This window comes from Sinocyclocheilus rhinocerous, unplaced genomic scaffold, assembly GCF_001515625.1.
Source record: "Sinocyclocheilus rhinocerous isolate Xijiao unplaced genomic scaffold, SAMN03320098_v1.1 scaffold1049, whole genome shotgun sequence".
Taxonomy (NCBI): domain Eukaryota; kingdom Metazoa; phylum Chordata; class Actinopteri; order Cypriniformes; family Cyprinidae; genus Sinocyclocheilus; species Sinocyclocheilus rhinocerous.
The window spans coordinates 143271-157821 of record NW_015652136.1 but is presented as its reverse complement, the minus strand read 5'-3'; the positions used below and the strand labels follow the sequence as shown (position 1 = coordinate 157821).

Genomic DNA, 14551 nt, shown 5'->3' with positions numbered 1-14551 from the left:
TTTCTGAAGACAGTCGGTTTCCTTCAGAGATACATTCATATAAAACACCCGTGCCGTGTTATGATTTTGAAACGTGCAGTGCTCATGTTTATTCAACGAAGTCAAACGGCACAAATAAATCAATGTATGGGAAACTGGTAATGTATATCGAAATATCGGAAATGTGTTTAAAAATCATATCACCGTTATTGAAAAAAATTATATCGCGATACATATTGATATTGAATTATTGTCCAGCCCTAGTTGTAGACATGCTCAATGTCTTGAACTAGATGTGAGCAGTAACTGTTAGTGCTGAGAAATAAAATGAGATGTCACCTGGGCTCTCTTGGAGGTTCAACATTTTTTGTTAATTAGTTTTTGTTTTTAAATGGGTCTCCAAATTCCAAAAGCCACCTTAGACTTTAAATGAATTGCACAAGTTAGTGTTCCTTTAGTTGGGCTGGATGATAGTGGTTAACGGCTTATAGTTTGTTCTGCTGTATTTGTTAGCTTTTAAAAATAATTTACCACTATCCATGCTTGGTTTTCAACTCTGTATACAGGGTCCTAAATATTCCACACACAAACCACAGTGACGGTGATGTGCATTAAGGGGAAAGATCACACATGCATACATCTGAGGCTCAGCAGAGTCACATTGGAAATATGGTATTCAAAATCTATTTCAAACCTAAAAATCAACACTTTTAGAAGTTTTAGAAGAACTTTTTAAAAAATATTAAAAAAAAGATTCTGCACTATCAGGTTTCTACTGTGCAGGTTCTTCTAGTGCAGTGTCACTGGGGTCTGGTGATAAAAGTTCGCCTTTAAGAAGTTCCAACACAGGCTTTACTGAGGACACAGTGACATATTTTTCCCCTGAGAGGACATCCGTGAAATCAGTCACTGGCTTCATTGCTGCATTAATGTAGAGGTCTGTGCGGGACTGTTTTTTTAGGCACGCTCCCGCAAGGTTCTATTCCGTACCCGCCCGCTCCCGCTATATATTCACTCTTTGTTCACCCGCTGTCCACTTAGAATAATTTTCTACCCGACCGTTCCCTAAATTTAGATCTTCTTTCCAGAATCTCACATTTAAATTTCCGCTACTCAAAGAGAGAGAGAGAGGCTAACAAATAAAAGTGTTGTCTGCACAAAATTGTTATTTTATTCATCTTGTCAAGAGTCTTGAAGTTATTGACTTTGACTTGAATTTATATGAATTATCTTAAGACACACAATTTGTTTAATATTTTATGCAACACAGTAGGAAAAAGTGTCAAAGAAAATAAAAATGTTGTACAAAAACTGTATTTCTTGTCAGGATACAATTCGTTTAACATTGACAACACAATAGGGAAAAAGTGTCGCAGAGAGAAAAAATATATAAATGTATGTTGTACAAAAATAGCCTATTAGCTATTTTTATTCCTCTTGTCAAAATACTAAATTCGTTTGACATTTTTCTGTTAACACAGTAGGAAAAGTGTCGCAGAGAAAAATAAATAAATACGACATCTTTCATTTAAAATTATAGGCTAAGCAAAATATGAACAAAACCGAGTTGAACGTCCTTCAAGGACAGCGCATCCACACTTTGCTCCATCCTTATTCTGCTCCGTCACTCATCTACAACCTGCCTGTTCTGTCTGAGGACCGTATCCCGTTCCCGACGTCCATTTAGAACAGCATATCTGTGCTTTATTCTTATTGACCACCGGTACATAGTCGCAATATATCGCGGCACCAAAAATTATCGCGCGATAAGTCGATATATTGACTATCGCAACAGGCCTAACTTTTGGTGTTATGTGTTCAAATGCCAGCCTTTGTGTTCAGGTTTGACTGAGTAAAATTAATAGAAAAACTGACATTTCAAACCAATATTTCAAACAAAAAAAATCTAAACCTTTACAAAAAGTTGTCTTTGAGAATGTCTAAATATAAATCAAAATTTATATTTAGACCGTATATTTACCACAGGTACAGCCAGCTCTGGGCATCGTTATGCACATAACGCAACAGACCCCGCAAATAAAACGCGTGACGTTTAAAGCATGCGTGCAGCGCGTGCATAACGGTCCTGAGCACAAGCTGTACCGGTGGTCAATAAGAATAAAGCGCAGATATGCTGTTCTAAATGGACGTCAGGAACGGGATATTGTTAGACCGCCCGCTCCCGTTCAAATTACACCAGAGTTACCGACCGCTACCGCATTTTATTCGGGAATTTAATCCCGCGGCGCAAAAAGTCGGGTTGTGTCTCGTGGTTCCCATGGGAGAGCCGTGGGAATGCAGACCTCTACATTAATGGATTCCAACACAGAAACATCCTGCCAGGTTGGGTTGAGTTGGCCATGTTTTCGATCTTCAACCAGGACACGTCTTATGGCTGGGAGTTGCTCCAGCACCCTCTCTATCATTTTTTGCTTGGTGCCCCATCGTGTGGCAACATCCTGTGGAAAAGATAACATTGTTTTTTTTTTTTCATTAGTTTGTCTATTCTAACATTATTCAACAAATACTACTTTTAAATTTCCTTTATTTAATCAAATAATTTTACATGGTTATTATAATGTAACCAATTATTTAATCCATACATACAAACAGGCCCCAAAGTAAGTCATAAATAAATAAAAAAAACTTTAAATTAAGTTTATATTAACCATTTAAATATTTTGTGTTGTATAACAAGTTATCATCACTCACCAGTACTAGATTGTGTTGGGGGACATTAGTTTCAGTCTGTGCCTTCCTTAGCCAGCTTGGGTTGAAGGTGTTGACAAGATTCCTACAAAGTCCCATGGCACGCGCTGTGCGATCCTTGTCACTGTCCAGTCCATGGGAAACAGCCAAATGGAGGTTGTGTCCAAAGCAATTGAGCCATGGCCAGCCAAGGTTACGTAATGCAGCCACAATGTTAGCACCATTGTCTGTAGTTATACAGGCTATTTTGCGCTCATCCAATTCCCAGTCTGCTAAAGCAGACTTAAGGGCTTCAGCAAGTACATCCGCAGTGTGGTTCTGTGGTATCTGGTCTCTAAACACTTTGATTGCAGAGTCCAGTCAGCAGTTATGTAGTGTATGATCAAGCTCATATATGGGGTCATATTTGAGCTTGACCACATATCTGTAGTGGCAGAGTAAAAGGAGATGTCTTTTATCTCCTTCAGAATGTCGTCTTTTACTTTGTTGTACACGGATGGAATGGCAGTTTGGGAGATGTACGTTTTCTTTGGCAATTCGTACACTGTTTGTCAAAAGTTTGCAGCATATTTTTAAATGCTGGTTTTTCGACCGTGTTTAATGGCTGCATCTCTTTGGCTATATAGCGAGTTAAGCTATCCGTGAGTGTGCGCCATTTCGCGCTGTCACGTTTATATTTACACTGTCGGGAAAAGGCGTCTGTAACAGATAATTGTTTGGAAGACCCCTCTCCAGCTCCAGCTTGTTGTTCCCAGGTTGAAAAACTGTGTGGGATGGTTATGTTTTAGGTGAGATTTTAGGTTAGTTGTGTTGCCTCTTTTCGTTGCCACTGTTTTTAAACAAAGTCGACATACCGGCTCGTTCACGTTAATTGGCTCTCCTCTCTCATTCAGCTTAAAGCCAAAATGTTCCCACACCGGAACTGAAGATTGCGGCTTTGAAACCAAGTCCATCGGGGCTAGTTCTTCCTAACTGGCTGTAGTTGTCACGAAACTCTTTATAACACAGTGGGTTCACGCCTTCTCTTCACCTGTCGCTGTCCGCTCTGTGTGTGTGTGTGTGTGTGTGTGTGGAGACGCAGCCTGAGCCCCGCCTCCGCCACAGAGAGCAGACGAGATGACAGAAGCAGCGCGATCAACTAAAATGTTGGTGACATTCATTTTTATGTAAAAATTAATATAATCATTATTTTTAATTATAAAAAAGGATCAGTCGCAATATATCGCGGCACCAAAAATTATCGCGCGATAAGTCGATATATTGACTATCGCAACAGGCCTAACTTTTGGTGTTATGTGTTCAAATGCCAGCCTTTGTGTTCAGGTTTGACTGAGTAAAATTAATACAAAAACTGACATTTCAAACCAATATTTCAAACAAAAAAAAATCTAAACCTTTACAAAAAGTTGTCTTTGAGAATGTCTAAATATAAATCAAAATCCACAACTTAATAAAAATAAGTATTTGTCTAAAAACAACTAGAGAATTTATAAGCCTTTTATATAGAGCTCTATGGGAGTCTAGTGGCTAAACCACGGAATGTCAGATGTTTGTCTTTTTTTACTCCCACCAGATGGAACTAATCTGCCTTCAAAAATTGGATTTTAAAGGCATTGGGCCTCATTCATGAAACACGAGCAGAATGATTTTTTTGTGTAAATCATTCGGAAAGTCGTTCTGGCGTAAATTTTCGGATTCATGAAAATGTTCGTATTTTGAAAATGTTAGTTGGTACAAAAGAAATTTACACCTGCTCCCTACCACGTGTAAATGGTGCATAAAACATTCAAACGTTCTGTATTCTTTTAGACAAACTGATGACACTGAATTTTTTATGAACTATGTATTAGAATGATTTTTAACGAGTTCATTTGCCCTGTCTTTTTTTTTTTCGTTTTTTACTCTAACTTTGGGTAAAATGCAGAGCTCGTCACTGTCCCTTTTTACACAGCCGTCCAATCACAGTGGAGGAGGGGCGGGACAAACATTACATTGATCAACCATGATCATACTTGTACAACACAACAATGGAGAAGTTAATATTGCTGGTTACTGCATTTTTATATTCAGTAATATTCTTCAAAATAAGATACTCGTAACGTTACTGCCGTGAATATTCCAAATCAAAGCAAACCATGCATCACTCCAGAAAAATGCAGTGCCTCCAAAGCTCTCTCAAGCACCACCAGCTGGTCGTTCTCAGAAGAGCAACAGGCTAATGTCAGCTGGCTAAAAACGCTCTGGTGGACACACGTTAATTTATTCATTTATTGTTAGGCATATAGCCTATTAGTCTCTTATGCATTTATGCTATATAACTTACCAAACCTGAGAACTGAGTCCAAGGATTCCACACCATTCCTAGATACGTAATTTGCGTAGCTGCAATTCATAGGCGGGGAATATGCTAATTGTGAATGAGCGTGCATGCGCGCCCTATTTACGAATGATTGGAATTCATTAACATAAACACATTTAACTATCAAATCTGACCTTTATGAAGTATTTGTGAATCCGGAGGAGAGTTTTTGGGAAGGTACGTTTTATGCGTAAATTACTCAGAATTTACTCATATTTACGAGTGTTTCATGAATGAGGCCCATTGTCTCTATTTTAACATGAAATACTGCTATAAGTGAAAAGTAATTAGAAAAATATTAGAACAATTTTTGTATTATTTTCAATGGGGAAAATTTATCATAATTATTGCATAAATATTAAATACCATGAAATTCTCTAAAAATACAAAATAAAAATGAAAACATATTATCGAACAAAAATATATTACATTGATTTCACTGAAATTAAAAAATAAGTTTAATTACAGGTGTCCGGTTACTTTTGACCATGAACAACACAAGTGTGACTCCCAAATGAACAATACTAGAGGTTTAAAGTCAGTTCATTGTTGATTCAGTGATGTCATCGTCCAGCTCAGTTCAGCTTGCTTCCAATAGTGTCTGTGCAATCAAGTCGACAATGTTCCCAGAAATTCTGTCCCCAACTAAGCAAGCCAGAGGCGACAGCGGCAAGGAACCAAAACTCCATCGGTGACAGAATGGAGAAAAAAACCTTGGGAGAAACCAGGCTCAGTCGGGGGGCCAGTTCTCCTCTGACCAGACAAAACCAGCATGGCGTGGTTTAATTACAGGCTGCAATGCATGTCAGTTTGAGCAGTGAACTCATCTGGTTCTTGTGGTCTTGTCCCGGTGGCCGTCTAGGAGACAAGGTCTTTACAGGGGATCTGTATCTGGGGCTCATCTAGTTGTCCTGGTCTCCACTGTTTTTCAGGGCTGTAGAGGTCCTCTCTAGGTGCTGATCCACCATCTGGTCTGAATATGTACTGGATCCGGGTGACTGCAGTGACCATCTGATCTGGATACAGACTGGATCTGGTGGCTACGGTGACCTCGGAATAAGAGAGAAACAGACTAATATTAGCGTAGATGCCATTCTTCTAGCGATGTAGCAAGTACATCGGGTGTTATGGGAAGTGTTCCCGGTTCCGGTTGTCCTAATTAATGCAGCCTAAAAATCCTTTAACGGATTTGAATATTAGAAGCGTATTAGTGTGTTATGTGTAAGCCAGGTTAAAGAGATGGGTCTTTAATCTAGATTTAAACTGCAAGAGTGTGTCTGCCTCCCGAACAATGTTAGGAAGGTTATTCCAGAGTTTGGGCGCTAAATAGGAAAAGGATCTGCCGCCCGCAGTTGATTTTGATATTCTAGGTATTATCAAATGGCCAGAGTTTTGAGAACGCAGCGGACGTGGAGGACTATAATGTAACAAGAGCTCGTTCAAATACTGAGGTGCTAAACCATTCAGGGCTTTATAATAACAAGATTGTAAAATGTACACAATGTTTAATCGGGAGCCAGTGCAGTGCTGACATATTTTATAATGGTTATTCATAAATATAATATGTGTGGCTCTGTGATTAACAAGTAAAATTAAAAATGGCCTTTTGACAAAAGTATTCTTTGAATGTAGCCAGTATTTCATGTCATATTTATGCATTTTGTCCATTTTCCTCAGAATGAAAAGGCTAATTTTATGTCTAAGCAACAAAAAATCTTTTTAGTTGGTTTAGTTGTTTTTTCAATATATATGTGTATAATTAATATGAACCTGTATCAACATGTGAATTCTTTATGCTTCAGTCATTGTCTATATGTTAGTGCATTGATATAGAAAGAGAAGCATTCAAGCAAAGTACATGAGGCCCTTTTTGTGGACAAAAGTCTCTGTGTATTTCCTGACAGCATTGGATAGCCAATAACCTGTTTGGTCTGGCTTTTGCCCTGAATGGAGTTGAGCTGCTCCACCTCAATAACGTCAGCACTGGATGTATCCTGCTGGGAGGTCTGTTCGTTTACGATGTGTTCTGGGTAAGTTAGGGGAATGTTAGTACATTCAAATTCATTATTGTAAAGCCTGCTTAATATAGGGCCCACCTACAAGATTTGGCACCGGCCCTGGTACATACATGTCTCTGCAAAAAAACATGTACTCTGTTTGTTTTCTAGGTTTTTGGCACCAATGTTATGGTGACAGTTGCCAAGTCCTTCGAAGCCCCAATTAAGTGTGAGTATCTGATTTATCCATCCATCCTTCTCTCCATTAATCTCCAGAACAGAAGGTTGTTGGTGGTTGGTGGTTGGTGGTGGATGAGGAGATACCCCCTGACAATGTAAAGCGCTTTGAGTGCCTAGAAAAGCGCTATATAAATGTAATGAATTATATTATTATTATCTGAAGACTGGCCGTTTGGATACTTTCCCTGGATTTCATTAAGGAAGTATCAAATTAAAATAGTCACTTAGCAAATCATCTATAAAAACTGATCATGAAAACAATCGACAGTCAAACAAAAGACACAAAGTTGAGCTGTTGTGGGAAAAATATGACAAATTAAGAACATTAAATTGTTTGAGTGAACTTATCCCTTTTAATATAAAACAATTAAAATTGTAATTTTGCTCATGTCATCCATGTAATGAAAATGAATGGACATCAGTACTGTTTGGTTACCAACATTCTTCAAAATACTTCTGTGCAACACAAAATAAGTCATACAGCTTTGGGACAACATGAAGGGAGTAAATGATCACAGAACTTTCATTTTTTGGAACTATTGAACATAATCTCTTAAGCGCTTCAAACAAACTCATATACCATTTACCATATACTAATATTTCCATCTTGCTTGAATCATCCTCAACGCAAGCGAGTGTTAAACTTCGCAGACTGCACTGGACAGGCATGAGCACATCATGTATAACAAAATATAGAATGCAGTTACATTTTCCTTGTTTTTGTTTGCATAGTGGTTACACATTTAAAGAAAGTTCTTTTAAATAAAAAAATAAAAAAACATTTTAATTTATTTTTTTAATGCATGCAATATAATACAACGTACTTATATGTAGTATAACATTTCATTAGCAATTTATTTTTATTTTTATCCAGTCGTACTGGAAGTTTACTTAGTAAAAAGGCGTAGGAACCCTGATATTCACCTCTTCTGCTGGAAATGACTACTCTTCATCTTCATTCTCTTCAGTGAATTCTCACTCTTATATTTCACTATTTCCCACTCCTTTTTTGCTTCTAGTGGTTTTCCCTCAAGATTTGCTGGAGAAAGGTTTGGATGCCAGTAACTTTGCCATGTTGGGACTGGGGGACATTGTCATTCCGGGTAAATATATATGACATGTTTAAGACAGCTATTTATTGCACAATATAACCTGTAAACATTGAGCCATGAACATTGTTTATTATTTAAAGGAAAAGCTTATTACTGAATGCACTCTTTCCTGCTCTGTCAGGGATCTTCATTGCTCTGCTCCTGCGCTTTGATGTCAGGTAAAGTCCTTTTGTTTAGTTTTTTTGGTTTTGTCTGACTTCAGCTGCTTGTAGTTTTGATTTACAGCTGTTGTCGTTTTCTCGTCTTTCACTCTTAGTTTGAAGAAGAACACAAGAACTTACTTCTACACCAGTTTCCTGGCTTACATCTTTGGCCTGGGTCTTACCATATTCGTTATGCACACCTTTAAACATGCTCAGGTAAAAACATAACAAACACACTATTGCTGTCCTTCATTAAAGAAATCAAGCCAAGATGGCACTGAATGAGGCTGTGTTTTGTTTCCCAGCCTGCTCTGCTGTACCTGGTCCCTGCTTGTATTGGATTTCCAGTGCTGCTGGCCCTGTTTAAAGGAGAACTGACTGAGATGTTCAGGTAACTGCACTCCTGACAATGACCATGTTCAGAGCTTATGTCCAGGGTCAGGATGCTTAGGGGACATTAGCTTGGAATGTAGTTTTAATGAACATAGCACACTTCTGCTCTCACGTTCATGCATGCATGTCATTGTGTCTTTCTTGCACCCAAAACCAATGGTGTAGCACCTGTCATGATGGGCTGCCTCATTTCTACTGTTACTCTTTACGTTCAGTCTGCTTGATCCATTGTGTGAGAAGTGTAAGTAATACTCGTGACTGTATTTTAAAAGAGCACAAAGAACTTTTTAATTTCTTCCGGAAAGAAATGGCACTGGACAAAGATAACATTTCTAGTGTGCATGTGTGTTTGACTGGAAGCATACACTAAGTGTTCGCATTGGTTCACAAGAGTTTGGACTTTAATTTTAAAACTCTTTCATTGGCATAAAGCTGCTCAAAGTAAAGCCGGCAATACACTACACTAGGGCTGGGCGATTTTCCCGATTTTATCGATTAATTCAAATTTATTGTTTTCTAAAAAATAAAATCGTGGCAAATCGACGCGATTTTGAATAGAAATCTTACCAAATGTTAGAATAAGACACTTTGACAATATGCCGGTGATAACCGTAAAGAGAAAAGAACGATCCAACCGCATGTCGGCGCACGGGATTAACCGCTCACGTGTGACGTGCTCTGTGAAGGACCATAAATTTAGCGCTAGGCATCATTCACACAGCGCTTTTGTGTTGACAAAGATGCGACGCGGGCAGTGGAATTGGTAAAACTTGCAAGAAGATGGGAGTGAACTTTTTAACTTGAGCGCAGTGTTTTTAGAATGGCGTTTCATGCATGAGACGCTGCAAGAGATGCGAGCGCAGCAGTCAAACACATCCATGTTTACACAGAAAAAAATGATGGAAAAGCAGCGCGATCGAATAAAAAAAACCTGTAAAGAACTACTACTGTATGTCTGATATTTCATGTTTGCATCATGGTGACAGGCTGAAAGCTGCTGTTGTTTTTAAAGAACATTTATAGTTAATAATAGTCTACTGGTGTTATACCTTCTGTCATTTTGAATTTGAATTACCTTGACTTTTGAGATTTTCTAAAATTTTCCTCGTATTATTTCTGAACACATAATATTTTTAAGCCTGTGACACACTCTCCTATGTGGAAAAAGTGTTTCAGACTTGCATAGTAGTCGAGTTTGGATAAACATGATTCAAAGTTGAACAAACAATTGAAATCCAAATATATTTATTGAATTTATGTGAATTTATTTAAACTGATTATTGTGAATATAGTGTATAACATCATTGGTTAAAATGATCATAATGATCATAAAACTTTTAAAAATGAATGATGAAGATAATCAAAAATGAATTTCATTATTATGACTTGGATCTGTGCTCTGCCCAGAGAGCCTTTCAGTGAAATCACTTTACAGGGATAATGTATATCCAGCCTAGGGCTGGGCGATATAGCTGAAAAATGTATCAACGATATGTTTCATATTGTTCGGTATCGATAATTATTGACATTTTTATAACCTTTTTTAAAACAAAGAGCAATAGAAAATATTTTTTTTAATTTAACCACTGTATTTTTAAATTAACCCAATTTATTGAGACAAACAACACATTGTTTTGTTTTAACAGTCAAACACACAATAAAAATTAAACAAATATCTCATTTCTAATGTTTTATATGTAGATTAAATGGGTTTTAAGGAAACTTTTGTCTTGTCTCCCGAGGCCACAGGAGGGCGCAATGAGCAAAATAATGCAGCACATAATGTCAACGCATGGAAGTAACTGTCTATTAAAAAAAACGTGCATTACGTCTAAATTAACTCCTATAATTCAAATATAATTTCGTAAATTGCATAAACAATTATGAACAAAACAGCATCATGTATTTATGTATTGCTTAATACAAAGAACCGAAGCGCCGATCACACAAACTGCATTTAAAAACATAAGAGACGCAGTGAAAAGGAATAAACCTCTACAAAGTGTTTTCTAAACGTTTAAACTGTTTTAACTTTGCATGGCTACATCTCTTGTGTGAGACGCGAGTGCAGCAGTCATATTTGTCCGCCTAAAAAATGCGTTGAATATGCGTTCTGTGTGAATGACTTGGTTTGGGTTTTAACCCATTCAAGATCTTCTCCGCATTGAGCTTCTATATTTCTCTAATATTTTGAAAGAATAACGCAGCAGCGGCGCGTCTCGTGGGCTAGACTAACAAAACATTAAACTACAACGTCACTTACATCATTATCACCACATCTTGTGCGCCACTGATGACACTCCCTGATGCACACCTAACATTCAAATGCAAATGTTTATTTTAAATTCGACTAATATTCATTTTTTTATTCACAATCTCCTCATCACAGGCAGGCACAGCACTCATTTCAGCATGTGTTCATGTTTGTGTGTGCTGTCTGCGTCACTCATAGCACGTGCCTATATCGTGCGCTATATCAAACATTTTTATATCGTTATTGAAGAAAGTGTACCGTGGATAAATATCGATACCGTTTTATCGCCAAGGCCTAATCCAGCCGCTTGTTATCGCTGCATAAACTCCGACTGGGAGATCAGGGTGAACAACTGGAAGCTTAGTCTCTCTGAATTTATACTTTGCATAAAATACAGAAATTCATAATTTGAACAAAAACAACTTTCTAACAAGTTCTAAGTGCTTATAATAATTCTACAAATTCTAACATTTTAGTACTCAAATTCTCTGTTTATGATAACATGAAAATGCATTTATATATTGCACATTTATTTCACATGATTCCTAGAGTAGGACATTTACATTTAGACTTTGTTGTTCTGTATTTATTAATACTGAAAACCACACATTCAGCAAGAATATTAATAAATACAGGGAATTAAAATAGATCATCTCATTTCTTTCATCAAATAATTATTTAACATAACACAAAATGTTATTTTAGTAACACGTTAGTTTATGACAACATTCATTTGTTAATGGCTTATTATATGATGCTATTACGTCATTCCCTTTGCATCCTCACTGTTGGTTAAATCAGTGGTTGAGACGGCCATTGGTCTATACATCACTGTAGCTCTTATTCCACAACACTTACTTTACTGAAAGTTGCTTTCAGTTTCTTTATAAAAAGCTTTTATTCTTAGACAAGTTTTACTTCTTAGAAAGAAAAGTCTTACGCTGTGACTTATGAATCACATTTCTTTCTGATAAGTTTTATGCATATGGCCCCAGATGTCCAGCAGATTCACTTACAGCGTGCTTTGTGAAAGCCAACCCTTCTCCAGGAGCTAGTTGGTGTTAGGTAAAGGAGAGGTAGGCTATTAGTTATTGTCAGTGACTTCACAGGCAGCGTTTGTGTTGGAAGGGACCTCCTGTAACTGATTTTGGATTTGTCGATAACAATAGATGATATTTTGCTGGGTGTGGTATTTGTGCTGCTACCTTGGCTTTAGGCTTTTCATGGATGGCTGACACCTGAAGAGTTTTTATATTCTTCCTATTTTTTGCACTGGTTACTTCACAGCAGTGATTTCCAGACCTTTGTCCTTTAGGCCCCCTCCTTACATATGTGACCCTGGACCACAAAACCAGTCTTAAGTGTAAATTTTTTGAAACAATAGGACAATATTTGGTCTAGATACAACTATTTGAAAATCTGGAATTTGAGGGTGCAAAAAAATCTATAAATATCTAAATATTGAGAAAATCGTCTTTAAAGTTGTCCAAATGAAGTTCTTAGCAATCCAATCTTGGTTTTGATCTTGATCAAATCGTCAGTTTGTGGTGTTCAAAACGTTTTAGTGAGATTGGGATACCTTTGATCCAAAAAAAAATCAGGATCATATGGATAACATGTTACTTTTGTAACATGTAATATATCCCCAAACAGCTGTCAATATAATAAATAAAAATACTATATATAAACTGTTTTTATTAAATCACCGTTTGTAAACTACATGGGCACAATCATCAGAGATGAACCAGTAAGAAGTAGTTATTTGTGTAAATGCAATGCAAAACGTTTCTGAGAGGATGCAAAAGCATTGACATATTTTGTTTTCCATCTCATATGTTTTTTTTTCCATCACCATGTCCCTTTAGGGGCTCTGTAGAGCACTAGTAATCCAGATTTGGTCATCTGAAAAAGTGTGTATCTGGATCATTGTGATCCAATCCAATTTTGCTTTGAAAAACCAGCAGAAAAGTTAGATGGATTACCTGATCCTGGATAGCAAAACATGGGATTTCCAAATCCAGATCATTCTGATCCAGATTAAACTTTTTGAACATCTGGCCCTCGGAGTATTCATAAAAACTTAAGTTTTGTTTTTTCATCCATAATAGTTCATATAAGAAAGTATAAGACCCCTGATTGGGAGCACTGCTTGTTAGCTTACATCGTGTCTACACCGGACGCGAGCGGCGCGGCGCGGCGCAATAAAATACAAGAACTGGTTATAATCAGTGATGCTGTCTTGGATGCAACATGACACGACAAATCCCCGACAGTAAACTGCTGACTCGTTTTATTTATAACGTACTGACTAGTGTTGTCAAAAGACCCGGTACTTCGGTACCAAGTCGGTACTAAAAAAATGAAAATGTTACGGTACCAGGATTTTTTAAGTACCGGTGGTACCAGTGGCGTAACTTAGTAATGACGGGCCCCAGTGCAGGCTATTATGACGGGCCCCCTGGTGCACGGTTATGAAGCACATACAAACACACAGCGCTCGTGTCTAGAAGGGAACCCATATATGCAAATTTGTGCCTAACCTAGTTAATTTAGACCAACTAAAATCAGTATCTTATCAGTTTCTTATAATAAATTGAACATCGAAACTCAAATTGAAACTCTTTCCGTGCGTCTCACTCTAACACACACGGCTGTGCGTGCGGAAGGAAACGACTGTCTTCAGAAAATTATGGATGTCATTTTCATTTAATCTTGCCTGTTAATGCCTGAGCAGCGTTTGTGAGCTGAGCGCTTATTTGTTTACAGCCGTTACCGGGGAAACCTGATCTCTCGCGCTCTTCAAGCTGACTTTGCATATATATGACGCCACAAATAAAGTGCAAGTCTGAGGGAAACGCCGCTTCTGTTATGAATATTATTCAATATTTTAATATGAATGTCGGATTTAAATGAACATCGCTGTTATTAGAGTAGTTAATCGTTAGCATAAGCGCGGCTAACGCTAGTATAATGAGCATTAGTATGAAGTTTCTTTATTAACTATTTAATGCTCCTATAACTTTTATTAGGGTAAAAAAAACAGGAGGACATGATGATATTTACTATTTTTACACACCAGAGGCTTTTAAATGAATTGTGAATCTAAAATATGCGTGTTAGAGAATGTACAAATGGTTAACATTGTTTGTGTCATAACAGTCAGAAAAGCAGTTCTGGGCTTTTTTTTTTTTTTTCTTAGCTAACTTAGCTGTTATTCTTGTTATTCTTGGCTGTATAACTGTAGAAGGTTTTCAAAAGCCCTTTCAAATTAAACAAGTACACAGTTTGGATTAAATGAAAGTATAGTCAAATTTTTTAATTAGCATGTTTTTGTGTTTTGCTTTGGTACCGAAATTGGTACCGAG

General features: G+C 37.3%; 1 protein-coding gene across 1 annotated transcript in view; it reads left to right on the top strand.

The window, feature by feature from the left end:
* Window positions 1-14551, top strand: part of LOC107713561 (minor histocompatibility antigen H13) — a 43297-nt gene that overhangs the window by 26245 nt on the left and 2501 nt on the right. Inside the window, exons 7-12 of the mRNA XM_016519109.1 lie at window positions 6952-7077; window positions 7216-7273; window positions 8304-8387; window positions 8518-8554; window positions 8653-8755; window positions 8845-8930. Of these exons, the coding sequence (XP_016374595.1) occupies window positions 6952-7077; window positions 7216-7273; window positions 8304-8387; window positions 8518-8554; window positions 8653-8755; window positions 8845-8930 (494 nt within the window). The remainder of the gene's footprint in view (window positions 1-6951; window positions 7078-7215; window positions 7274-8303; window positions 8388-8517; window positions 8555-8652; window positions 8756-8844; window positions 8931-14551) is intronic.